The 27,006-nt window shown below is 56.1% G+C and overlaps 1 protein-coding gene across 5 annotated transcripts in view; it reads left to right on the top strand.

Moving 5' to 3' along the window:
* NUMA1 (nuclear mitotic apparatus protein 1) overlaps positions 1-27,006 on the top strand; it is a 75,165-nt gene that overhangs the window by 44,615 nt on the left and 3,544 nt on the right. For 2 of the 5 annotated variants that reach the window (XM_063127349.1, XM_063127348.1), the window contains exons 10-23: positions 1,497-1,614; positions 3,455-3,572; positions 4,971-5,111; positions 5,888-6,013; positions 8,023-11,490; positions 12,706-12,747; positions 16,337-16,405; positions 17,488-17,598; positions 17,684-17,902; positions 21,488-21,648; positions 22,734-22,974; positions 23,383-23,677; positions 24,428-24,567; positions 26,258-26,476. In XM_063127349.1, the coding sequence (XP_062983419.1) occupies positions 1,497-1,614; positions 3,455-3,572; positions 4,971-5,111; positions 5,888-6,013; positions 8,023-11,490; positions 12,706-12,747; positions 16,337-16,405; positions 17,488-17,598; positions 17,684-17,902; positions 21,488-21,648; positions 22,734-22,974; positions 23,383-23,677; positions 24,428-24,567; positions 26,258-26,476 (5,468 nt within the window). Of the gene's footprint in view, positions 1-1,496; positions 1,615-3,454; positions 3,573-4,970; positions 5,112-5,887; positions 6,014-8,022; positions 11,491-12,705; positions 12,748-16,336; positions 16,406-17,487; positions 17,599-17,683; positions 17,903-21,487; positions 21,649-22,730; positions 22,975-23,382; positions 23,678-24,427; positions 24,568-26,257; positions 26,477-27,006 lie in introns of all 5 variants that reach the window. The other 3 variants (XM_063127347.1, XM_063127346.1, XM_063127350.1) reach the window with 2 other exon arrangements.

Raw genomic sequence — 27,006 nt, 5'->3', positions numbered from 1 at the left:
GATTGGAGGGGCCCAACAGGGATGGCCCTGGCTGCCAAAGTACCCAAAGCATCTGGAAGGTGCACCTAGGATCCCTTTGCAGCATTGCACAGGTTTCTGTAGGTCTTGGTGGGTGTCTACGAATCCAAGAAGTTGGCTTCCATTGGTCCATCTAGCCCAACGGGTAGCTGCTACCCAAGGTCTCTGGGGAAATTCCGTTCCAGCCTCCCACCACATCCCCTCTAGGTTTGGATGGCAGAGACTGAACCCGTGATAGTCTCCGAGCAAAGAATATAGAATCATAAAATAGCAGAGTTGGAAGGGGCCTACAAGGCCATGGAGTCCAACCCCCTGCTCAGTGCAGGAATCCACCCTAAAGCATCCCTGACAGAGGGTTGTCCAGCTGCCTCTTGAAGGCCTCCAGGGTGGGAGAGCCCACCACCTCCCTAGGTCACTGGTTTCATTGTCGTACTGCTCTTACAGTCAGGAAGTTTTTCACTACAATATCTTCACTACTGTGCTCTTGAGACTGGCCAAGTGACCTGAAGACCACCTCGTCTAAGCAACTGTTGTGAGGCAGGACTATCCACCAACCAGCCCCTAGAAGAACAGATGTAATTGCAGACCTGCAAGCAGAAAGAAGGCTCTTTGCAAAGCATGTAGTTCAAGATGATTCATGGAAGCAGCTAAGCCAACCCATGTCCTGCACTCAGTGGCAAAAGAAACTGGGTGAACCTTGCCCAACCTGGTGTCTTCCAGATGTGTTGGAGGACAACTTCCTGCATGCCCCCTGGGACATGCTGGGAGTTGTCCTCCAACACATCTGGAGGGCAAAAGGTTGCTGGGAGGCTGCACTAGATCATCTGACTTCCTGATGCCAAATATAGGGACCACTCAGATCTAACATGAACAAAGCCCATTCTCTAGATCAGTGATCTTCAACTGGTGTCTCGTGACCCAGAAGTGGCTCGTGAGCTCCATCCAGATGGGTCATAGCAAAGTTGTTGCCGCCATGTTGGGCATGAAGAAAATTGTGGAAACGGGTCCCATGTTGCAGGTTGGGAGTCTGAGGTGGGTCTCAGGGCTGGACCCGTTGAAGACCACTGCTCTAGACCACCCCAAGGAAAATGTTACCACTAGAACCCAGCATTCTGCTTCTAAACGGGGTCACCACTTGATCCTCCCAGCAGCCTCTTTGCTGCCTCCCCCGCACCAGCCATTTAGTCAAGGCGGGCAGAGAGAGACACCAACGTTCTCTCCATCCCCTCAGCCCCAGTTCTGTGGCCAGAATGAGACCTTTGCAAAATCAGCAAATTTCCCAATACATTAAACTTTCAATGTTGTTTCTCCTTCTTGCATATCTTGATCTGTCCCCTGTGCGGTTGTGTTTGTTTAATTGTCAGGCAGCAAAGTCTGCTGCTCCCCCCAACGTTGAGCCTCTTTGTGGGGTGGCGGGGGGGAATGTGACTTCCAGCTTCTGAATGTTGTATGGTCTTCTCTCCACCCTCCTGCTCCAGATACCCGCATCGTGATGATGAAACAACGGGTTGACCGGCTGACTCTCCTCCATGAGAGGCAAGCAGCTGATCAGCTGGAGCCCAAGGAGATGGAGGAGCTACGAGAAAAGAACGAAAGGTACTTCCTCGGGCTGCCTCCGTTTATGCTGCTTGGGCTGCTTGATCACTTTCTGCATCAATTTAGAAATTTGCATTTCCCTGCATCTCCCCTCTTCAGTCTTCAATGAATCTGCTTGCCTGTTAAGTGCAACACCAGTTCCTGGCCAGCATGGCGAGCGGCCAGCAATCCCCCCAACCTTGAAGCTGAAGGAGGGCAGGGATGCTTCGGGCAGTGCCGTGGCGATGCTCGCCCTGTTCCCAGGTCCAGAGTTGGGCGGAAGGCTGGGGAGTGCGTGGTACCTGCATGACCACGGCAGCAGAGTCCTGGCCACGTGGAGGCAAACTCCACCTCCTCACTGGCCTTCCCTGCTCCAGACCAAGAAAGGCAGGACGGGGGAGCATGGCTCTCACCGCCTACAGGCACCCCGTTATTACTATTATTATTACTATTTATTTATAAAGCGCCATTGATTTTCATGGCGCTGTACGGAATAAAACAGAACAAGACAATCTGCCTTATGGCTTACAATCTGAAATCACCGTAACAGACAGGGGAGGGAGGGGGAAGTGCCCCAGGCACTTTGAGGCAGCCGAGGGCCATTCACGGTCTCTGCCCAACCCACCGTGCGTAGACTTACTGAGAATCAAGTGGCAAGAAGTGTTTTTTAAGTGTTTTTATCTTATGTGAACCGCCCAGAGAGCTTCAGGTATGGGGTGGCATACAAATGCAAATAAGAAGAAGAAGAAGAAGAAGAAGAAGAAGAAGAAGAAGCTCATATGCATGACAGAGCTCCTTAGAGGAGGGCTGAGACCAAAATATAGCAGACCATAAGCTCCCTGGCCAGGGACCGAGCCCCTGTCCAGTTAGTTATAGCCACTAATGCCATTTAAGAAACCGGGAGTGAGGCGGAGTGAGTGATTTCAGCTGCTCTTGCTGCTTTACAATGTGTATTGAAGTTGTAGCAGGCTTATGAGTTGATTCTAATGAGAAGTTCCTGGTGATTTATTTTGTTTAGAATGTAATATATATGCTGCTTTCCACACAGAAAGGCTCTGCTCAAAGCAGCTCACAATATATAGGCAACAGCAACTATATGAATCAGTAGAAAATGTAGGGGCCTGAAGGCATGCCCCTCCCCTTCTCTGGTGTGTCATTTGATGGGGAGGGGGATCTTAGGCCTGTGTTCCACGGATTGCTCCCCCCTCTCTCAAGATCCTGATCGTTCACTTGGGAGGTGGGGGAAATGTGGAACGTTGGTCCGTATTGATGTTTGATATGGATGAACGTGGGGAACAGGGACTCCGGTATTGCTTCTAGGGTGGGTGGTGGATGGGTTGTTGTTGTTTTATCTACAGCTTATCCCTTGACAAAAACCTCCTTTAAAGACATTGCCCAGAATCTCTGGGGTTCCGGTTTATCAGCACTTGAAGAGCCCTTTGCAGATGGCCTCTTTTCAGAGTCCTTTGCATTGGGCTCCTCGCTCTTCCAGAGTCCTTTGAGGTGGCTGCTTTTCCAACAGTTGCGCTGGTCTAAGGATGGAGCTCCATAAAGCAGTCGCCGCAGCAGTGTTGCCTTTAAGGCCTGTGGAACGAGGCAGTTTCCCAGGAGGCCCCCTCCTTCCAACCCGAAGAGCACTTCAAGCCCTAGCTGGGTATATCACCTGCTTCCTGTGAGCTGCAGCCTCCCTGTCCCCCATTCTAGTGTACAAAGAGCTGTCCTGAGCCACTGCCTTTGCTTCTGGCTCCAGAGCGAGGCTGAGGAGGCACTGAGCTGCAGGGCTGGAACCAGCTCCGTCCGTTCCCCCCACAGTAGCTCTCCTGCGTAGTCTCACGGCCGTCTTCCTCTCTTTCTCCCTCAGTCTCCTCATGCGCCTCCACGAGACCTTGAAGCAGTGTCAAGACCTGAAAACTGAGAAAGGCCAAATGGACCGGAAAATCAGCCAGCTCTCTGAAGAGAACGGGGATCTTGCTTTCAGGGTACAGAAGCTCCTGTTTTCCGCTGCCACAGTATAGTCTCTAAACTTCGGGGTGGGGCCAGATAGACACTCCATTACTGGATCTGCAGGCTTCCTGTTTGGAAAGGACGGAAGCCCGGATCTAGGCCGAGCTGTTGCCAGTTTGCTAGGAACTCTGGTGACCCATTTGTTCTTTTGTCATACCTAGTGATCTCCAGAAATTTTGTTGAGTAATCGGACAGGATTCTGCCTGGGGTGTCTCAGGGCTGAAGGGGAATGAGATGACAGTTGAGTTGGTACTGTGGGGGGAAGATAAGGCCTGGTCTTTGCTCTGATGTGCAATCCACCGTGATCTTGAGTTTGAAGGACCATATGGAGAACGTAGATGAACACGTGAAGTTCCCTTACACAGAATTAAACCATTGGGCCCAGCTAGCCCAGTAGCGTCTGCTGTGCCTGGCAGTGGTTCTCCAGGACCTCAGGCCCAGAGAGGTCGTTCCCATCACCTGTTACCCTCTTTTTATCCTGGCGATGATGCCAGAGAATGGTCCTACAAGCTTCTGCATGCAGAGGATGTGCGCTACCACTGAGCTACAGTCCCACTTCTCCACCGCACGCGGGCTCATCACAGAGCTGAACGCCGGCCCTTTCGTACCTTTCGTACCAGCTGCCGTGTCTCTCAGTTGTTCACGCTTTCAATGGGAGGAGAAATGAGGAAGCTTGCTAAGTGATCTACAAAGCTTTCACGTAACAAACGTCTCTTTAACCTGTATAGAGGCCACCGCTGTGAAACGTCCCCCTAGGCAAAACTATGCAAAATAAGCAAGACAATTGTCCATTCAAAAAGAAAAGGAATAGCGTCTCAAATGTCCATAACTTCAAAGCGGCTTTTGAGGTGGTAGTTTCTGGCGTAATCTCTCCAACTTTCTCATGGCCTCTGTCCACGCTGAGCGTTTTAGCTTCCGGCAGACCCTAGCATCAGCGCGTCGGAATGCTCACCCCCGGAAGCTCCCTCCCCTTCCACTGAGCTCGTAGGATTTGGCCTTGAAGAGATAAGCTCTGGAGGGGGGCAACTCCCAGCTGAGGCCTCTCCCGTGAGAGCTTCCTCCCCCACTGGCACTGGCTGGCTGGTGTCTGAAACTGCGTCTTCTAGTTCTGAACCTGATTCTGATGGATTACCTGAAACACTTTCTCCCGACACGGGCATTAGGGTTAGACGTGACACCAGGGAGCATTCTAGGCGTTCTACTGGTGGTAGGTGTGGATGGCATGGTCTCCTGCAATTTTTTATGAATGTAGGCATAGAGTTGCCCCTTTATCGTAGAGAGTTTCATTCCCCTTCTTGGTGTGCCCACCTCCTCTGGGCAGGGGAGTTGGTACCAATGCTAAAGCCTGTCCTTGGTTGTTGTTTTTGACCCAGCTGCGAGAGTTTGCGCGCACCCTCACAGAAATGCAGGAAACCATGAATGAGCTCTCTGAAGAACACAGCACGGCTCTGAGGGAATGGGAGGAGAGGAGAAGCCGCCTGGAAACTGAACTTCACAATGCCCTGAGCGAGAAGGTCAGTGAGCAGGGAAATAAACCTCAGTTGTAAGACCAGAAGCTGTGCTTTCCTAATCTGTGCAGTCCATAATATGGGGGAGGAGGTGGTCCGTCTGCACGGGCAGCATCGTGGGAACACGGTTGGAGTTCTCAAGACCTTCCGTGCTTCTGACCAGGGCTCTTGCATTTTAATCCTCTGGTCGCTGTGTGCAGATTTCCAAAGTGGAGTTTGAGCACAGCTTTGAGAACCCTGCAATGAAGTTGTGCTGGGTCGCTGTTTAAGAAGGTTGTGGCCGCTGAACTACTCGGGATGGCTCTTCCAGTTGTTGTGCTGCATACATTCGGCACATGGGAGGCTGTGGCCACCTGGCAGAGTGCTGTAGCGCCCCTCCCCATGAAGGAAGAGGGGGTTGGACTCGATGGCCTTGTAGGCCCCTTGCAACTCTGCTATTCTATGAGGCCATCTCTGGGCTCAGAGCACAACCCAGCCCTTGGAAACGGAAGGGAAGGAGGGTGCCCAGGCTCTGAACAGAGAGGGTGAGGAAGAGCTGTTGGCAATGTCCGGGTTTTGGGGTTTTTTTGTGGCTGGCGCCACATGCGGTCACATATGGGTGACTGGCAAAGCAGCCTAGGCGGGAAGGAGGTGCAGAACATTGCTGCTCCTTTGCTTACTCTGCAGCCGAAGAGGTGTGAGCGGATGGGGTCACCGCCGGCAGCCAGAGGTGACATGGAGAGAGACGGGGGTTGGACCTCCAGTTCTGCTTTTCCACTGCTTTTCTGCATGTTGTTCCCTAGAGGTGCCTGGAAGAGAAACTGGAGATTCTGCAGGGGAAGATCTCCGTGCTGGAAGACCAGCTGGCTGCGCTAAAGGAGAGCCGCTCCCTGCCGGAGAAAGGCGAGGTCATGGGCGATATCTTGAAGGTAAGGGCCTGGCACTGGGTGGGGGGGTGGGGGCTTACGCAAGCAGGGGGGGGTTGCTCTGCAGAAGCCCTGATTGTCTCCTGAGGTGGTTTCAGAGACAAAGCGTTTGCCATGTCCCTTGAAACAAAGCTAAAGAGGTTTCCCTGAATCTGGCCTACCTGATCCTCGGCTCCTGGGTCTGCTTATTCCTGTATTACGTGGCAATTTTCAAGGCAAAGGGCCAAACGGGGGCTAGGCGGAGAGAGGCAGAGCAATTCTGTTAAAAGTGTGGCTCACTTCTACGGCTATTTGTTTAGTTCTTACTTTCATGCTCTGCCTTTCTATAAAATATTCAAGGCTGCTTGGGAGAGATGATGAGCCACGGTTGTGCCGGCGTAGGAAATGAATCAGGATGCAGGCTGGGCTTGTCAGAAACACGTCGCTAGACCCCCAAGCTGTTTGCACACAGCAAAAGAGCACGTGTGAGCTTTCTAGTGGTCCTGGGTGGCAAAACCACCCCATATGTGCACTCTTCCCCACCCCCCACTTCTGATTGACCCATGTGCCCCACTTTGGAAAGCACAGCACTAAAGCCTAAGGTTGCCTACAGATGTACCTTAGAATCAGGTCTCTCCATCACTGCTTTTCCCCACCTGCAGTTCCAGCCTGCTTCTGCAACCCGTTTTGACAGACGTATTGGCCAATAAATCCAATACCAATTGGATACCCACACTAGAGGCCTTCAAGAGGCAGCTGGACAACCATCTGTCAGGGATGCTTTAGGGCAGCCTTCCTCAACCTGGAGCGCTCCAGATGTGTTGGACTGCACCTCCCAGAATGCCCAGGGGCATTCTGGGAGGTGTAGTCCAACACATCTGGAATGCCCCAGATTGAGGAAGGCTGCTTTAGGGGGAATTCCTGCATTGAGCAGGGGGTTGGACTCGATGGCCTTGTAGGCCCCTTCCAACTCTGCTATTCTATGATTCTAAGTCCTCTCTCACACACACACCCGAATGCTTTAGGCAGGTTGTCTATCTTCTTTTTAAAAACAACAGCCAACAAAAGCGTAGCATTTGTTCACGTGCACATTTGGCACATACGCCATGTTCTACTTTTTAAAAGTAGGAAGAAAGATTACTCTGCTAAGGAGCTGTCTGGGAAGTGACCTGTGATATTCCATGGCCAGCCAATCGGCGCTCTGCATGGCTGGTTTCTTTTACAAACAGGAAGCACCAGTCTCCTTCCCCCCCCCCCCCGAGCTCGATGCTGAAGGGAAGAATGTACGTGATTACACATCGCAGTGAGCGCGTTCTCACCATGCTCAGTGCTCAGGTTCTGTACATCTGGACACAGCCTGTGGGTCCCCAAAGAGTGGCACTCAGGCAGTAACGGAGGGGAGGGGCGGTGACCAAATCACGTGAGGTCCTGGTTCCTCTCTATTCGGCCCTGGTTAGGCCTCCTCTAGAGTATTGCGTCCAGTTCTGGGCTCCACAATTCAAGAAGGACACAGACAAGCTGGAGCGTGTTCAGAGGAGGGCAACCAGGATGATCAGGGGTCTGGAAACAAAGCCCTATGAAGAGAGACTGAAAGAAGTGGGCATGTTTAGCCTGGAGAAGAGAAGATGGAGGGGAGACATGATAGCACTCTTCAAATACTTGAAAGGTTGTCACACAGAGGAGGGCCAGGATCTCTTCTCGATCCTCCCAGAGTGCAGGACACGGCATAACGGACTCAAGTTAAAGGAAGCCAGATTCCAGCTGGACATCAGGAAAAACTTCCTGATTGTTAGAGCAGTACGACAATGGAATCAGTTACCTAGGGAGGTTGTGGGCTCTCCCACGCTAGAGGCCTTCAAGAGGCAGCTGGACAACCCTCTGTCAGGGATGCTTCAGGGTGGATTCCTGCATTGAGCAGGGGGTTGGCCTCGATGGCCTTGTAGGCCCCTTCCAACTCTGCTGTTCTATGATTCTATGACCGTCTCAGTGTTCTCGGGGTGCATCACCTTGTTTGTTCTTGCTTGTCCCAACAGCTTGAAGACCTGAATCAGCAAGTGGCCAACCTCAGCAGCAAGCAGGCTGAGCTGCAGGCCACCATCGTCCGTCTTGAAGAAGAGAAGCAGCTGCTTGAGGGCAGCCTTCAGGCAGAGAGGAAAAGCTTTGAAGCAGAGAAACTCCAGCTCACGGGCCTCCTCACCGACCTGCAGAATTCCGCCTCCGAGATCTCCCGAACCAAGGAGAAGCTGGAGCAGGACTCGCTGGCCCAAGCGGAGCACTTGACGGCTCAGGTCAACACCCTGACGGCCGAGATCGCGAAGCTGACCGGCTCCCTTCAGCAGAAGGACGAGGAGCTGCTGGCTTTGCAGCAGCAGGTGGAAGCCGAGAGGAGCCAGAAGAGCCAGCTGGCGGAAGACTTGCAGAAGAACGAGCAGGTGTCCAAGGCGGCCCTGCTGGAATTCTACGACCAGGTGCAGCAGCTGAACTACACCATGAAGCAGAACAGCGAGAAGCTGATGCAGGTGGAGGCAGTGAGCCAGGAGGAGTGCAGCAAAGCTGCCCAGGAGACGGCCCAGGCCCTGAGGCAGCTCCAGGAGAAAGAAGCGGAGCTGTCGGCCCTAGCTGAGCGGCTGCAGGCCCTGGAGCAAGCGCGGGACGCCTCGGCTGCGCAGGCCCAGAGGGAGAAGGCCGAGCTGAGCCAGAAGGCCCAGGAGTTGGAGGCCAGGGTGTCGGCCCTGGCTGCCCAGTGCCAGCAGAGCGAGGCCCAACTCGCAGCCATGCCAGCCCTGAAAGGCCAGCTGCGCGAGGCCCAGCAGAAGCTGGCCGACAAGGAGAAGATGGCCAAGGAGAACACCCGCCTCCAGGAGCGGCTGCTGATCCTGGAGGAGTCCGTCCGCAACACGGAAGGCATCTTGGAGGACGAGAAGAGGAGGGCGGCGGAGTCCCTGGAGGGCAACCTCCGGCGCATAGCGGAGCTGGAGGAGCAGACCCAGGAGCTGGCCAGGCACCGGGACCAGGCGGCGCAGGAGGCGGGCGAGGAGAAGGCCCAGCGGCAAGCGCTGGAGCGGCAGCTGCAGCAGCTGGGGGAGGAGGCCAGGGCCAAGGAGGAGGACCTCCAGCGGCAGCTGTCGGACCGGTCCAAGGACGACCCCGGGGAGTGTGGGAGGCTGGAGGAGAAGGTCCGAGCGCTAAGCGCCGATCGGGAGCAGGCCCGCCAGAAGCTGCAGGCCGAACAGGAGAGAGCGGCAGAACTCGGAGCCCAGCTGAAGCGCCTGAACACCAAGCACCGGGACGCTTTGGCCGCGCTGCAGGCGGAGGCGTCGCGTGCGCTCTCCCAAGTCAAGGAGAAAGAGGCCGCGGAGGGCAAGCTCCGGGCTGAGCTCGTCTCCCTGCAGGAGGCGATGGCCGCGGCGCGCCAGGAGGCCGCCCAGGGCGTGGCCAAAGCCAAGGAGGAGGGCCGGGAGGCTGCCCAGGCCCTGGAAGCCGCCGCCAGAGACCTGGCTGAGGAGAAGCTCAAGGGCGCGGCCCTGGAGGCCCGGGTCAAGCAGCTGGGAGCGCAGAGCCGCCAAGACCTGGCCACGGCCGAGGCCAGCCTGTCCAGCCTTCGGTCGACCCTGAAGGACAAGGAGCAGGAGGCGGAGCGGCTGGCGAGCCAGGTGATGTCGCTCCGGGCCTCGCTGGAAGTCACCGTGCAGCAGCAGAAGCGTGAGCTGGCCCTGCGTGAGGAGGAGGCCAAGCGGCTGGCGGGCCAGGAGGAGCGCGTCGGAGCCGAGCTGGCCGCGGAAAAGGCCAGCCGGGCGGCCCTGGAGGTGCAGCTGCAGAACGCCACCAACGAGCACCGCGTGGAGGTTTCCGGCCTCCAGGAAGAGGTGGCCAGGGCCCAGGAGCTGGCGGGGGAGAAAGAGCGGGAGCTGGAGGAGCTGCGCTTGAAGAACGCCTCCCGCAGCGAGGAGCTGCGGGACCTGCAGAAGACAGTCAGCAAGCTGAAAGGGGAGCTGGCCTCTGGGGAGGCCCTGAAGGAGAGGGAGGCCAAGCTGGAGGCCGAGCTGCGGAGCTGCCTGGAAGCGGCCAGGGCCCAGGAGGCGGAGATGGGCCGCGTCCGCGCCACGGCTCGCGCCAAGGACCTGTCGCTGCAGAGCCTGGAGGAGGAGAAGCGGCGCCGGGAGCAGGAGTGCGCGTCCAGCCGGGAGCTGTGCGAGAAGCGGCTGAAGGAGTGCGAGGCCCTCCGCCGCCAGGTGGGGCAGCTGGAGCGGCAGTGCCAGGAGCAGCAGAGCGCCGTGGCCGAGCTGGAGAAGGGGGCGGCCGCCTCCCAGCAGCAGCAGCAGCAGGCCGCGGAGGCCCTCGAGCGGGAGGCGGCGCAGCGCGAGCAGCGGGCCTCCGAGCTGGAGCAGCTGCTGGAGGCGTCCCGGTCGGCGCAGGAGGGCGCCCTGGCGGAGCTGAGGCGGGAGCTCCAGGCCAAGGCGACGGAGCTGGCCCAGAGCCGGGAGGCCGCGGCCCGGGCCGAGAAGGAGCTGGCGGCCCTGCGGGCGTCGGCTCAGGAGAAGGGCAAGGCGGAGGAAAGCCGGAAGGAGCAGATGGCGCGCTGCCTCCAGGAGGGGGAGCGCAAGGCCAGCCTCATCAGCAGCCTGGAGCAGGAGATGTCCATCATGCACCGGCAGCTGCTGGAGAAGGAGGCGGAGAGCAAGGACCTGCGGCGGCTGGTCCTGGCCGAGTCCGAGAAGAGCCAGAAGCTGGAGGAGCGGCTGCGGCTGCTGCAGTCCGAGACGGCCACGGCCGCCTCCCGGGCGGCGGAGCGCTGCTCGGCCATGAAGGCGGAGGCGCAGAGCGCCCAGGAGCAGGCCGAGAAGCTGCGGGGCGCCGTGGAGGCCCTGAAGAAGGAGCTGAGCGGCCGGGCCGGCCGGGAGGAGGACCTCTGCAAGGAGCTCGAGGCCTGGCGGGAGAAGGCCTTCCAGAAGGAGCAGCTGCTCTCGGCCCGGCAGCAGGAGCTGGCCGGCGCCCAAGCCCTGGTGGGGGAGCTGATGCCCGTCAAGCGCCTCCACCAGCAGCTGCAGGCGGAGCAGGCCGCCCAGGAGAGCCGGCGCCGGCAGGAGGTGGAGCAGGCGCAGGAGGCCGCGGGGGCCCTGCAGGCGGAGCTGGCCCGGAGCAAGCTGGAGGTGGCGGAGCTGCTCTCCGCCCAGGAGCGGTTCCTGGAGCAGGAGCGGGTCGCCCAGCAGCTGCAGGCGGAGAACGGCGGCTACGCGGAGCGGCTGGCCGCCCTCCAGCGGGCCCACGCGCAGCTGGCGGAGGAGAACCGGGCGCTGGGCGAGAGCGCCGGCCAGGGGCTGCAGCGCCGGGACGCCGAGCTGGCCCAGGCCAGGCAGGCGCACGCGCAGGAGCTGGAGGCCGCCAGGCTGGACGCGCAGGAGCTGGTGGCCGCCAGCAGGCGGGAGGCCGAGGAGGCCCAGAAGAAGCTGGAGGCCGTGACGGGCAAGTACGAGGAGGCCAAGCAGAAGCTGCGGGTGCAGGTAGGGGCCTTCCCCGGGGCGGGGTGGGGTGGGGGGAGCAGGGGAGTTGAGGAGGCTGCCTTGGGACCAGCGGGCCCCCACCGCGTGTCCTGGAACCATAGAACAGCAGAGCTGGAAGGGGCCCACAAGGCCATCCAGTCCAACCCCCTGCTCAATGCAGGGATCCACCCTAAAGCATCCCTGGCAGATGGTAGTCCGGCTGTCTGTGTCCCCCTTCTCCATGAGGAGGGCTACGGCCTCGTGCAGCTTCCCCCCCATGCCCTGGAATATCCCTTTCCCGGGAGTCTGGCCGATGTGAACCCAGGAGACCTGATTTAGTTTTACAAACCTGGCGTTTGGCTGCTGTTGAACGTTTCCCCAACTGCTCTGAAACGCCGCCACAACCCACGTAAGGCAGGGGGAAACGGCAGGCCACTCTTTAATGACGGAAGCATCCCACGGAGGTCCGAGGGATCTCCAGGGCCACCTAGCTGTTTTCTGTGCAAAAGCAGCCCCGATTTAGTGGCTGTGCCGGTGAGAGACGCATCCCTGAGGTCCCAAGAAGGCCACCAGTGCCACCTGCAGGCTGTCACCTGGACTAGGCGTCTGTTGCTCTTGGTGACGGCTGGCTCACCCACCCGGCCCTGGCCATCAGGGTTCTCGCATGCCGCGTGTTCTCACGGCGGTGGCGGCTGGATCCCTAGCCTGTGGACCATGTGCCTTGGGTTGGGGAGAGAGGCAGGCTGACTGCTGATCAGAATGGCTCAGCAGGCCTGGTTGGGGTCACGGGGTGCAGACCAAGCAACGGGCTGTTTAGCGGGGTCCTTCCATCCCCAGCTCCTTGGGGCTGCCCCACGGCAGTGGTGGGTAATTAAACTTCCCGAAGGATGAAAAATCCAGGTCAACGAAGGTGATGCTATTCCGAAGTCATGGCTAATTGTCCTCTTTGATCAGGAGGCCTCAGCTCCCTTTCTCAGCTTTCACACCTCAGGGTGCCGCAAGCAGGCTCTTTATTGGTACATGATGTGTGTGTGTGTGTGTGTGTGTGTGTGGGAGAGAGAGAGAGAGAGAGAGAGAGAGAGAGAGAGAGAGATTGTGAAACAGACACGTGGCCTGGTCTGAGTTTACAGTTGAACCCCCGCCACTGTCCCCAGCTGTCTCCAGCTGCTTTTTAGTGTGGTGTTTTCACATCTGCCTTTATTGCTTCCCCCTCCTACCCCCCTCCCGTCCCTACAGGTGGAGCAGCTAGAGGTATATCAGAAAGACCGCACTAAGCAGGTAATGCATGCCAGGGGTCAGCTGCTTAAACGGTGACAGTGCATGGCCATAGCTGCCGCCGCCGCCGCTTCCCCGCCGCCGTGGCTGCCACCTCCTCTTGTGACCTGTTTGCAATGGGGTCTTGCGGAGGACGAGCCTGGAACTCTGGTTTGCTCCCAGTCCCGAGGCCACCGCCATCCTCGCTTTTGGGGTGCGTGGTGAAACGGGGGCTTTATGGTTTCTAACTAAACAGCTTCCTTAAAACGCTGCACCTTTTTTGCCCGGATATACCTCCTCACAAAGGTCAGCAAAACTCTTGTCCTCTTTCCAAAAAAGAAGAAAAGAATTAAAATTGGCAAGAGGCAAAAGCCAGGGAATCCCGCCCTCTGCACCAGAGACTGGGCTGTCCGTGCACCGACCAGCCTGTGCAGCCCAGAGCTGGGTGGCAAGAGGGACAAATGTGCTTGCAGAAAAGCTAGCTCCCGTGGGCAGCGGGGGCCCCACTGGGCTTCATCTATTTTCCTCCCAGTAGGTTTTCCCCACAGGATGTGGCTTGGTTTGGCGTAAAGAATTCAGGCAGATGCCTTTGATTGGACCAACTCCTCTTATGAGACGTTGTGCAAGATTCTGAGCTTCACAAGACACCTGCCTGGAAAAAGGACCTGTGAACTCTAAAGGGGCGGCACACCCTTTCCTTATGCCTGCTTAGAGCTGTTTTTCTGATAGCACGGCAGTTGCGCTTTTCTGAACGTACGGCCTGAGAACATCTCTTGTGCGAGTCCATTTCTGCCGCTTTCTGGGGAGTCTTGGGAATCCTCTCCTTGAAAAGCAGTTTGGGTGCGTTTCTGATCTCCCATAGAACCGTCCGTGTGCCATCTCAAACCCTGGTCACAGGAAAGCATAGCTGCATATTCTTCCGTGGGCTGAGGAATTTGGCCACCCTCCTGGTCCTGCTTATGGCTCTGCAGACTCCCTCTATGGCCTCGAGGAAGCAGGATAACATTCCTATTCATAGAATAATAGAATAGTAGAGTTAGAAGGGGCCTATAAGGCCATTGAGTCCAACCCCCCCTGCTCATTGCAGGAATCATTCATTCATTACATTTTTTTACTGCCCAATAGCTGAGGCTTTCTGGGCAGCGCACAATTAAAACCAGAAAATACATATCTGAATAAACTGTAAAAGTTAAAAAGTGCTATATAAAATCAAATAAGTTACAGTTCAGGGAAAGCCTGTGTGAAAACATATGTTTTCAGGAGGCGTTTAAAGCAGGGGTCCCCAACCCCCGGTCCACAGACCAGGACCGGTCCATGGCCTGTTAGGAACTGGGCCGCGCAGGTGAGCTGCTTTCACCCCTGCACCCCCACCCCAGCGTACCTGGGCATGGGGCGCCATCTCGCCTGCCCAGCTGAAGCGAAGCCAGGACGCTGGGGTGGGGTGGGTAGCTTCGGAACGGTGCGCCCAGCTAGAAGCCTCTCTGGGAGAGCAACTTCCGGGTGCGCCGTTCCAAAGCTGTCAGTCCCCCCCCGCCCCAGCGTCCTGGCTTCGCTTCAGCTAGGCGCCCACCCAGCTGAAGCGAAGCCAGGACACTGGGGTGGGGGTGGGCTTCCCAAAACCATCCCCTCAACCCACCCCCCCGGTCCGTGGAAAAATTGTCTTCCACAAAACCGGTTCCTGGTACCAAAAAACACCAAAATAGCTTCGGCTATTGGGCGGTATAAAAATGCAATTAATAATAATAATAATAATAATAATAATAATAATAATAATAATAATAATAATAATAGGTTGGGGACCGCTGGTTTAAAGGACCTTATATGTTCTACCTCCCGAACTGCACGTGGGAAAGTTTTCCAGAGGGAGGGTGCTGCCACAGAGAAGCCTTCGCAGCGAAGTCCCCAGAAGGGGGCTTCGTTTCGGAATGGCCGGCAAGACCTCTTCTGCTGCTCTTTAAGGTCACCTGGATTTAAATAAGGGAAGGCGGTGGGCTAGGTATCCTGGTCCCAAGCTGTTTAGGGCTTTATAGGATACTAGCCCAACCTTGAACGTGGCTCGGTAGCTAACGGGCAACCCGTGCAGGTCTTTTAGCACAGGCGCGTAGCTCGGCGCCTCCGTGAGCACCCTGGGAGCGTGCTTGCAGCTGGAAGACTGAATGCCGAGAGATGCACCTGGCAGAAGTACATAAAAACGGGCGCGGTTATTTTGCCCACGTCAGCAAAGCTTCCCTACAACCGGCGGCGGCCTGTCTTTTGTAAACGGAGCCTTCCGAGATGGTGCCCTTCAGAAACCCTGAGGTGTGGCCCAGGACCACAAGAGGCAAACAGTTGACAAACTCGGGAACTGCTTTGGGGTTGCAGGAAGAACTTGGGCTGGCGAATTCGTTCCTTGCGCCAGGCTCGTCCTTCGTCGCAGCGTCAGTGTTTCGTAGCTCTTCTCCTGCTTTTAGAAAACTCCTCCTCCTCTTTCTGCTCGCTGGCTAACTCTGTTGCACCCTTTCTGCTTCTGAAGGCCACTAACCAGCCCTGTTGCTGAGAGGCAGGTCTCTGTGCACAGCATGGAGGAAGTGGGGGGGGGGGGGAAGGGTGCTGCTTTGATGCTCTGCGGCAGATTCTTCCGGGAAGATTCTGCTGGCGGATGTTGTGGGAGAGGGGTTCTTGGGGGGGGGGGCTGGCTTCTGCTGGTGGGTAAAACAGCTGTGGAATAACCATTGGGGATGTTCCTCCAACCACGAGGGAGCTGGGCTGCATGTGTGTTACGTTGGGTCCCTGTAGTAACTCCGAGGCTGTGGCCTCGAGCCTCAGAGTCTCACATTTCTAGCCCTGTTGGCTGCAGAAAGCAGCTGGACCGTGCGTGCGCAATGGCTGGTGATGTGCAGAGACCGACTGGCGTTGCTTTTTCGGGTGCAGAGCTTGGCTGTTGTGTTTTGCACAGATCTTGACTTTATGGGAAGGCCCCTCGCACGTTATCAAGGGGCAGTGTGGCGTAGTGGCTAAAGTGTCAGGCTGGAGTCGGGGGATCCGGGTTCTAGTCCCCACTCGGCCATGGAAACCCACTGGGTGACTTTGGGCCAGTCAAGACTCTCGGCCCAGCCCACCTCACAGGGTGGTTGCTGTGAGGATAAAATGGGAGAGGAGGGTTCTGTACACCCCCTTGGGTTCCTTGGAGGAGAAAAGGTGGGATATAAATGCAAGAATAAATAAAAAAATAAACCAAGGGGCCAGGCAAAGCCAAGTCACGCAGGTGGCAGTGCCAGACACCACCTTCCCGTCTCCAAGTGGGAACTGGGTCAGAAAGAAGGGGGAGCCCACCTTGGGCTATCCTAAATCGTGCCTCTGCTACGCCCGGCCATGCTGTTGATTAAAGGACATCCTTGGCCCTGGCAAATCCCTTTTCCAGGCATGACTCTGGCTGTCCTGCAGGTGTATGAAGCCGCAGGTTCTGTGCAGGGCTTCGCGCCCGGCTGGCACTAAGGTGCTGTGGGCGGCCCACAGCGTTTGCGGGGCGGGGGAGGGCTTGGAGAGCCCCAAGGGGGGGCAGAGCAGCTCTGCAAGCATGAGAGGGAGGGGCGAGACTGATGTCTCTTTCCCTTTCGTTTCCCCTCCATTGCAGGTGGATGAGCTGAAGCAAAAGCTGGCACGGCAGGAGAAGGCAGCCCAAGCCCAGCAGCAGAGGGCAGAGGTAAACTCTGGGGATGGGAGCCACAGCGAGAATGTCTGGGCCACAGAGACCCATGAATGGAGGCTTTGAGCCCAGCCCTTTTGGTGTGAGGAAATTCAGGCTCAGGCCCCAACTCAGCCATGACGTTGACCGAGAGTCCTTGGCGGGCGGCTCTCTCCGCCTGACTTCCGTCTCAGGGGAACTGGGGATAAAAGGGGAGGGGGCGGCTCCGAAAGAAAAGTGGAATACTGATGCCCCAAGCAGACGCTCCGATGCCCTGCCCCTTCTGCTCAGGTGTGCAGGGACCCGTTGCTGCTGTGGATTGGGGCAGGAAACGCCTTCTGCCCGTGCTCCACAGGGCCTGCAGGAACAGGACACGGCAGGCCCGTCCCACGCTGCACACGGAGGCCATCGGCTTTAGAGGCTGGACTTGCCCAGGGACCTCGGCTTCTGATTAACAGACACCTCTAGTTGTGGTTCTGATTGTGTGAGCAACCTGCCCGCAGGGCTGAGCTGGCATGCAGGAGGCATTGCTCCAGGCCAGCTTGGAGACCCATAATTGTAGAAATAGTGTGCATGTGATGGGCATCAGGTTGGGGAAGGCCGGGGTAGTCTGCCTTGATGCCTTTGCCCCTTCTCCCAAACAGGAGGGGGTGATCCGTTGCCTGTCCTGTCAGTACTGGGAAGCAGGCGGAATAATAATAATAATAATAATAATAATAATAATAATAATAATAATAATAATAATAATAATAATAGGCTCTGAGTCGGGGCCATCCAGATGCTTTAGGGAGGTTCACAAGAAGGGTGAAATGGAAGTCCTTTCTGTGCTGTAGATAATAATACTTTGCATTAATACTTACCTTCCACTTGCTCACGGGGTCATTTTGACCATCTGTTCCTACTTGTGTCACATGGCGCTCTTGCAGGGCTGGGTGTTGTCCTCTGGCTGTTGTCAGTGTCACACGCGTGCTCTCACCAGCACGCACTGGTGTAGGCAGAGTTTGTAGAGCATTGCTATAACGAACTATCCATTTTCTGAAGAAAACGGCTTTTCCTCTCTGGGATTGCAAGGAAACGGTGGGTCTCTCCCTTTTGAATAGGCGCGTGAAAAGGTGCTTGTGACAGACAAAGAACACCTGGCTGAGAAGACGGCGGATCTCCAGGCTCAACTGGCCCAGAAGGAACAAGCCGTTGAGCACTACAAGGCCCAGGTACAAACCCCTGAGCCTCTGACTTCGCCAGGTCCCTCAGAAAGTTTGGCACAGTTGACCATCTCCTCTCGTTCTCGCCCCTCAGGTGGAGAAGGCCAAAACGCACTACGATGCGAAGAAGCAGCAAAACCAGGAGTTGCTGGAGAAGGTGAAAGGCCTGGAGCAGCTGGAGAAGGAGAACATGGGGCTGAAGGCGGAGGCGGAGCGCCTGGCCAAGGAGCTGCAGCGCGCGGTTCTACAAGCCAAGGAGGCGGAGCTCAGCTGCAAGAACCTCACCAGCCGGGTCCGGACCTTGGAAGCCCAGGTATGGCCCTGGTTCTGGTCTCGGAGGCGGCCTCTGTGCTGCCCCTGCCGGTTCTCTGTGTGCAGGGCCTGGCCCCGTACTCGTCTGTGCATGACTCCAAGCAAGGAGGGCCTGGAGCTTCTTGGGTCCAGGGTCCACTCCTGCGCACCCCGCTTAGGCGAGGGGTGGGGAAGGGGTGGCCCTCTGGATTTCGGTGGACTACAACTCCCATGAACCCTAGCAAGGATATCCAGTGGTGAGGGATGATGGGAGGAGCCGTCCAGCAACTTCTGGAAGGACCCGCAGTCTTGTCACACCTGGCCAAGACCAGTGAGGTGATGGGCAGTTCCCAGCCAACTTCAGCCGTGTTCAGAGGAGGGCAACCAGGACGATCAGGGGTCTGGAAACAAAGCCCAATGAGGGGAGACTGAAAGAACTGGGCCTGTTTAGCCTGGAGAAGAGAGGATGGAGGGGAGACATGATAGCACTCTTCAAATACTTCAAAGGTTGTCCCACAGAGGAGGGCCAGGATCTCTTCTCGATCCTCCCAGAGTGCAGGACACGGAAGAACGGGCTCAAGTTAAAGGAAGCCAGGTTCCAGCTGGACATCAGGAAAAACTTCCTGACTGTTAGAGCAGTACGACAATGGAATCAGTTACCCAGGGAGGTGGTGGGCTCTCCCACACTAGAGGCCTTCAAGAGGCAGCTGGACAACCCTCTGTCAGGGATGCTTTAGGGTGGATTCCTGCATTGAGCAGGGGGTTGGACTCGATGGCCTTGTAGGCCCCTCCCAACTCTACTATTCTATGATTCTATGCAATGGTTCCATAGACTCAGTTCAGACAAAACGTTTCTCAGTGGTGGTTTTAGAACTCCACGGTGTAGTTCTTACACCACCGTTGAGAAACGTGTTGTCTGGCGGGAAAACTCCACGCAACGGTAGAGTGTTTGTTGTTGGTGTTTTTTGGAAAACGCTCCACAGTGAATGTCCACGCTGTGCAGAGGAGGAGAGATCCTGCACAACCGTTGTGTTGGGTGGAGGGCTCCGTGGAGCTTCCCATTGCGTTGAGCGGACTTTTCCCACCGTCTACAGCGTTCCCTGGCAAGAGCGGTGAAAGCAGTGAGTGCCCCTCTAGGAGAGCCGCCGGGATTGTTTTTTTGCTGCAGTGGCTGACAGGATCCCATTGGGAGGACCAGGGGAGGAGAGAGGGCGGAGGAGCTGTCAATCAAACATTGGTGTTGCCTTTTACTCAACTCCACAGTAGCCCACAGTCACACAACGGTGGAGTTAGAACAGGTTGTGTGTGGGGAGTGTCCGCTAGGAACTCAACCGCTGAGTGGAGTTTTCACACTGCGTTGACTAATGTGCTGTCTGAACTACGTTGTAATTTCCTGTGAATTGTTGTGAACTGCCCAGAGAGCCTCGGCTATTGGGCGGTACAGAAAATAAACAAACACGTAAATAATGGAAGAGCTGTCGCTCAGTGGTTGAGCACCTGGTTTGCATGCAGAACACAAACACCCCGTCCCTTCTGAGTCTTGGGAATTGCCCCCTGCTTGACACACTGGAGGGCAACTGCCTTGATGGGGGTGGGGGGTTAGGGCAGAGTGCTGAGATGATGCCATGTGCTCCCATGAGAGAAATGGCTGGAATGGAATGAAGGGAGGCAGGGAGGGGTGCCGCCGCAACCCTCAAAGTTGCCTAGCTGAGGAGGGTCTGTGAAGTGTGGATTTTGCATGCCTCAAACTCCCAGGTGTGGCTCAAGAGCTCCCCAGTGGCAGGGAAAGGCCTCTCTCTGCTTGAGGCCTTGGGGAGCTACGGGCAGGCAGGAGCAGAGCAGCACACAGCCTCTCTCTCTGTCTCTGTCTCTCTCTCTCACTCTCACTCTCATATAGTCTGGTATATGGCATGCTGTCATACTTTGGGCATATACAGAGAAGAAATGACTCATTTCTTCAAAATAAATATAAAAAGCCAGAATTGGCACGATTGAATATTTTTTCCAAAGAAAATAAAGAGATAAAAGAAAAACCTTTAATAGGATATATGCTAACAGCTGCAAGGCAGTGAATAGCAAGTAACTGGAAAATTGCAAAGATGCTGACAGTAGCTATTTGGAAAAGGAAAATTTGGGAAAGAGCAATTAGTGAAAAATTGACACAGAAATTACAACTTCAAAGAGGAAGAAAACAAAAAGATAATTTTAAGAGAGATTGGCAAAAGTATATAGAATATATGAAGAAAGAAACGGATAGAACGACTCTGGCTGAGGCTTATAGGCTGCTCTGGGACTCCTGAAAACAAGTAATGAGTAGAAAAATAATAAAGGAAGAGAGATAAACGGAAGTGATATAACATGCTAGAAAAAGAAATGGAAAAATTGATGAGAAAGTGTTCCAGGCAGGGGGAGGGAGGGAAGAGGGAGGGAAGGGGTTAAAAATGGTTAAAGGATAAAATTTGAAATGAAAAGTAATTATGCTTATAAATTTAGGAGGAGAAAAGGGTTATTGTATAATGAACATGGACCTATTTATGAATATTTGTTTAAACGTATATATTGGAAAAATAAAATAAAGCAATTTAAAACTAAAAAAGAAAAGAAAAGAAGAAAAGAAAATACAGTAATGCTCTGCATCAAAAATGCCGTTCCTGAGCTGAGATGAGCCCTGACTCTGCAGCCTGTATAAACCTTTGTGTCTTCGCACTTTTCCTTTGTTTTCTGGGAGTGCTTCTGAAGCAGGGCCTCCTCCTTGCCAGCTCCGTCGTGGGGGCTAGTCAGTTTGGTTCTTAAAATGAAAGTGGGGTTAAGTCTTTCAAACAACCCATAAATAAGAGCACTTCCTGAAATACTTTCCCGTCTCTGTTGTAACTTTTTTGATTAAGATACAATTTTTTAATAAGGCTGACAAAACTGACCAACCTTCTCTAACTAAGGCTTGTCTTGGAAGTGAGGTTTAAAAACCTTCTGCTCAGCCTCCGGCATTCCTGTGTACCAAAAAACAAAATTGAAGAATTCCGTGAGTTCCGTACCTTTTTGGCCTGTCTTCTGTATAGAGTAACATACTTGAGAAGTATTTTTTCCCTTATAAATGAAGGCAGGTGGATGGTGTCCAATTATGATTGAGGGGAGACATGAGAGCGCTCTTCAAATACTTAAAAGGTTGTCACACAGAGGAGGGCCAGGATCTCTTCTCGATCCTCCCAGAGTGCAGGACACGGAATAACGGGCTTAAGTTAAAGGATGCCAGATTCCGGCTGGACATCAGGAAAAACTTCCTGACTGTTAGAGCAGTGCGACAATGGAATCAGTTACCTAGGGAGGTGGTGGGCTCTCCCACACTAGAGGCCTTCAAGAGGCAGCTGGACAACCGTCTGTCAGGGATGCTTTAGGGTGGATTCCTGCATTGAGCAGGGGGTTGGACTCGATGGCCTTGCAGGCCCCTTCCAACTCTGCTATTCTATGATTTTATGATTCTATGTAAACACACACAGAGGTGTCTCATTAGAGGCTCTTGGGGATTTTTGGTGTAGAGCTCTCCCAACCTTGCTTGTAGCTGGATGCCTCGTGCCTCCCCGTGGCTTACCCTTTACAAACCCCAACGCAGGTGGAGTTTGCAGATCGCCATCTGCGAGGGCAAGGCAAGTCCCAGGTGGCCACGGATACCCTGAAGAGCCACGAGACCTTCAGAGAGAGCCCAGCCAACCTCAGCTCAGACAGCCTGGATTTGAGTGCCAGCGATGAAGTGCCGCCCCTCAACTCCACCAGGTACTGGGGCCCACAAGGGCAGCGTTGTCCTCTCAGCAGCGTGGAGATGCGCACCTTGGCCACACCAGAGCAGAGCAGTTACCTCGGCTTCACCTGCGCTGTTTCCTTCTGCAGTGTTTTCTCTGGGAAAAGATGAGCGTCCAAAAGGTTGTCACACAGAGGAGGGCCAGGATCTCTTCTCGATCCTCCCAGAGTGCAGGACACGGAATAACGGGCTCAAGTTAAAGGAAGCCAGATTCCAGCTGGACATCAGGAAAAACTTCCTGACTGTTAGAACAGTGTGACAATGGAATCAGTGACCTAGGGAGGTGGTGGGCTCTCCCACACTAGAGGCCTTCAAGAGGCAGCTGGACAACCATCTCCCAGGGATGCTTTAGGGTGGATTCCTGCATTGAGCAGGGGGTTGGACTCGATGGCCTTGTAGGCCCCTTCCAACTCTGCTATTCTATGATTCTATGAAAGCAGGTCACGAGGGAGAGAAACCTGTTCTTAAGAAGCAAAATAAATTTATTGACAAGAAGCCCAACACGTAATATTCAGAATAGGCTTAATTAAACACATTGCCATAAGGGCACACAGGATGATAAACCTCTATTAAGAAGGGCAATAGGGTGGATTGTGAAATGAAAATCTCTCTATCCATGTGGCTCAAACGAAGGTCTAGACCACTTACCACTACTGTGACTCCTGGGTAATTTGCAGACGCTCCCCAGCTACAGCAGTCATGTCCCACTAGGACACCTTGATCTTACCATAACCACATGGAAACACCTGGCAGCGTCCCGAAAAATGGACTAAGAATGAGTTTGAGGATGTACCCTTTTTCAGTTGCCAATAGATTGCCACAGGAGAGAAATCTCTTTGTTGGAAGAAATTCTGCAGACACTTCCTTCTAGTAAGCGAGGGCTTGTATGTTTATCCTTTTGCAGTATGGCAGATTTCCAAGATGTTTAATACTACTACATCTGCAAAGGCCTTAGGTGGCACTCTGTCACGCTTGCAAGGTTTTTTTTAACTCTGTGCAGAGCTGTTGCCACGGCGGCTGTGCCAGTGACCTGGTGCCTCTTTGCCTCTCTTCCTAGCAGGAAGACCCGCCGGTCTCTTTCTGAATCCGGGACAGCCGAGTCCTCCAAGGCCTCATCCCGCCCGCTGCCTCGGAAAGTGGAGTCCCTGGAAAGCCTCTACTTCACGCCCATCCCCACCCGCGCGCGGTCCAAACGAGAGAACAGCATCGGCTCCATGGGCGACGTTTCCTTTGAGTCGGGCCGGAAAACCCTCTCTGGCCGCCGGCGCACCACACAGGTCATCAACATCACCATGACCAAAGTAATGTGGGGGCCGCCTGGGGTGGGGATGGCCGCATTCAGACCTGCTCGTGCGCGGTTTTTCCGTCCAAACCTGTCACCTGCTTTTGGCGTCCTGAGAATGAATCCCTGTTACCTGGGCATGGGGGAAAGGCAAGCGAGCCGGAAGGGGAAACGTTTCCAGACGTTTCCATTATCTTTTGGAAAGACCTGGATCGTAGAGACAGGATGAACCGTGCTGAAATTGCCGTATTTGTGCAGCGTTTGGGGTGTGCTTGGGCGCCTGTTCTGTCAGGGGACACGGAGTAGACCCAGCTGTGCCTTACAGAGGCTGCAGAGCCCCTGGGCCCCCAGGAGGCCGGGCTCTGCGGTAGCAGCCCTTCCTTGTGCTCATCCTGTCGACGCTGCTGCTTCTTCTTCTTCTTCACAGAAATATGCTGAGCCAGATACTCCGTACAGTGCCAACGAGTCCTTCTTCAGCGTCCAGTCGGCGGGGTCCCAGGCGAGCGCCCCCAGCCAAGAGACAGTCAAGACCCGCCTGCGTTCAGCAGCTGCTTCCTCCACCCGCTCGCTTGCCAGCCTCCCCTCTCAGGAATCCCTCACCAGGCTGGGCGCCTCTTCCCCGAACGACACAGCAGGCAACGCAACGCTGATGAGCCTGCCCGGCTACCGGCCTGCCACCCGCAGTTCTATGAGACACTCCCTGGCCGGAGGGGCAAGCGCGGGTGAGTGGCGGGGATGGGGTGGCAGGACCTGGGGCTGCAGGCTCTGCACAGCACATCAGTCCAAAGGGGGAGGCAGTTCCCATTGGGGGGGATGGAGGTGGTCCTTGGAAGGCCCTGGCCTTCCCCTGGGGCAGCACATGGCTTTCCTCATTGACCTGAGTCAGGGAGGCTTTCGGGTGGGTTCCTGCATGGAGCAGGGGGTTGGACTCGATGGCCATGGAGGCCCCTTCCGACTCTGCGGTTCTATGATTCTATGAGCCGTCTGGAGAAATCCCCCCCCTCCTCGGGAGCCTCATTGCAGAGCCCTTGTTCTTTGCTGTCTGCTTCGGCGACACGTGACTGCATGAACACGAAGCTGGGGCCACCGGCTGGCCGGCACCTCTAGACGCTGCCTCGGCGGCCTTCATGTGGAACAGCCACGCCAAGGCCTCTCTGGCGACCGAATGATGTGGCTGAATGGTGCGTCCGGTGCCCCTCTCTGCCTCCTCATGCCCTGTGGGCGGGGGCAGAGGGGGCGCCTTTGCAACAGTGGCTAGATTTGGATAACTGGCCTTGTTGCTGGTCACCTTCTGAAATGTAGAGCAGCACGTGGGGCGGGGGGGGCGTCTCCCCCCTGTGATGCCGTGACCCTAGGAAACGAGCAGGGGGTTGGACTCGATGGCCTTGGAGGCCCCTTCCAACTCTGCTATTCTGTGATCTATGATTCTGTGAGTAGGCTCATGCGTTTCCTGCCGCTTTCTCCCTTGTCAGGCCGCCGCAGCAGCTTCTACGTGGGCACGTGCCACGACGAGCCTGAGCGCCTGGATGATTGGAACCGCATTGCTGAGCTCCAGCAGCGCAACAGGGTGTGCCCTCCTCACCTGAAGACCTGCTACCCTCTGGAGTCCAGGGTGAGTGCTGGCCCAGCGGCGCTTCCGGCCCCTCCCCCTCCCCCTCCCGGGGCAGCCCACAGGGCCACGGCGAGTCCTGCCCCCCGCAGGGGCTAGCTAGAGTTATCCAGGGAACCTGCCTTAGGGAGACAGGCGGGGGTGGCAGGGTGGGCAGAGCGCGAGGGGCAGCGGCTGCAGCACCTCCACCTGCCTGGAGGAGAAGACCGTCCACGGCTGCTGGCCCTGATGGCTATGTGCCACCTCCAGTATCCGAGGCAGTAAGCCTGTGTGCTGGGGAACATGGGTGGGAGGGTGCTGTTGCACCGTGCCCTGCTTTGTGGGTCCCTGGCCGATGGCTGCTTGGTCCCTGTGGGAAGAGAGTCCCGGACTGGGTGGACCCTCGGTCTCATCCAGCCTCAGGGCTCTTCCGATGTTCTTGAGCAGCCTTCCTCAACCTGCCAGCTGGGGCATTCTGGGAGTTGTAGTCCAACACATCTGGAGCACCCCAGGTTGAGGAAGGCTGTTCTTGAGAATCCATCCAATGAAAGGCCAGGGAAATCTAGTTACTCGGTAGGATGTTTTAATCAAACTTTGGACCTTTGAAGGGCGAGTGTATGGCTTATGAAAAAATATTGAATAACAAGGTAATGTTTTAAAAAATAAATAAATAAATCAGGCTTGTTAAAAGCAACCCTGGCTCAGTATTAGCCCCAGAAATCATAGAACCATAGAATAGCAGAGTTGGAAGGGGCCTCCAAGGCCATCGAGTCCAACCCCCTGCTCAATGCAGGAATCCACCCTAAAGCATCCCTGACAGATGGCTGTCCAGCTGCCTCTTGAAGGCCTCTAGGGTGGGAGAAGAGCCCACCACCTCCCTAGGTCACCGGTTCCATTGTCGTACTGCTCTAGCTGTCAGGAACTTTTGGTGTAATAAGGGCCCTTGTCATGAATGAGAAGCCACAGAATTAGGTTGGCCATGGAAATTGGGCTTTATTTATTTAAGGTTATTGATGTGCCACTGTTCATAAAATACATCACAGCGGCTTGCAGGCTTAAAAAGTAACAATAAAATTCTGTGCATTAAATAGAAATTCTCTGCTCCCCCCGCCCGCCTTTACCCCCCCCCCCCCGATTACTTGCCTCAGCCTTCGCGAAAAGCCTCCACATGCCGCGGAACCTGAACTGTTAGTGTCATATTTGTGTACGGAAACGAAACGGAGCGGCGTCCGCTGTGGCGAGTGCAGTGTGTGTTGGTCCTGGGCCTTGACCCTTCAATGGCGCGTAGGGCTTCAGCTCTGGCTGAGAAGCGTCGCCCACGGAAATCGGGCAGGGAGCCCTCCGTGGGTGGAATGACGTCACAGGGGTGGGGCCGTGGCCCCGGGCGTCAGGTGCCCTGCCAGCGCGTCCGCAAGGAGCCGGCTTCCCCGCTGCCCCTTCTCCCCCTGGGGGCAGGCGAGGCTGCTCCGACCGGCGCCCTTCGGGGGACCAGGGGCAGGGTGAGGGACGCCCGCTCGCCACAGCAGCTCCCCCTCCCCGCGGGGGAATCCCTCATGCCCCCCCCCCAAGCCCGTGGCAGCTTCCAGGCCGGGGGGGGGGACTTCTTCCCACCCATGCGTTACGGGCTGGGGGTCGGCCCGTTGCGCTCCTCTTGTTCTGTGTGTCGAGAGCCTCACCCTCACAGCCCGCTCCTCCTCTTCCCCCGCCTCGCCAGCCGTCCCAGTCGCTGACCGCCATCACGGACGAGGAGATGATGACCGGGGATCCCAGGGAGACCCTCCGGCGCGCCAGCCTGATGCCCTCTCAGCTCGCGGAGGGCCCCGCCACCCGCCGCAGCACGTTGAGCTCCACCTGGGCTGCGGGGGGCGTGGCCACCCGGCAGCAGCGGAAGCGTGTCTCGGATGAATCCCAGCTGGGGCCCGGGACCCCTGAGGTGAGCAGCTCCGGGGTGCTTCGGACTGGCCTAAGGCCCTTGGCAGCTGGCCCGGGCGTGTGGGTGGGCGGGCTTGGGGTGGCTGCGGCAGAGGACAACCCCCCGCCCCCGGGCCTCTCGTTGGCTTTTGCTTGTGACAGGCGGTAGCCTGGGCAGCGATGGCTGGTGGATGGGTAGCTGGGGAGGCAGAGTTGGGCCGCATGGGAGCGCCTTGTTGCCTCTCTGTTCCCTGGCCCTTTCCTTCATTTTCCCGCTCCCCACGGCTGCTCCTGACTTCCGGGGTCTCGGGAGTTCAAAGCGTCCTTACGCAGGGGTGGGGAGCCTGCCCCTCCCGTGAGAAGATGCTTGTAGGGCAGGAGTACGGCTGTTGCCCGAGGAGGAGGGGGAGGGGGAGGACCTGGGCATCCTGGGACTGAGTGGGTCTCGGAGGATGGCCGTGTTGCATTCCCGGACGGCATCGGCCTTCTCAGAAGAGAAGAGCCGTCGCGAGAATCCAGGCCTTCCTTCCTCTTCTCCGCTGCCTCTCTTCT

The sequence above is a fragment of the Elgaria multicarinata genome, chromosome 5 (genome assembly GCF_023053635.1).
Source record: "Elgaria multicarinata webbii isolate HBS135686 ecotype San Diego chromosome 5, rElgMul1.1.pri, whole genome shotgun sequence".
NCBI classification, from domain to species: Eukaryota; Metazoa; Chordata; class Lepidosauria; order Squamata; family Anguidae; genus Elgaria; species Elgaria multicarinata.
The sequence above is the reverse complement of the archived record's forward strand: the minus strand, read 5'-3'. Positions and strand labels throughout refer to the sequence as shown.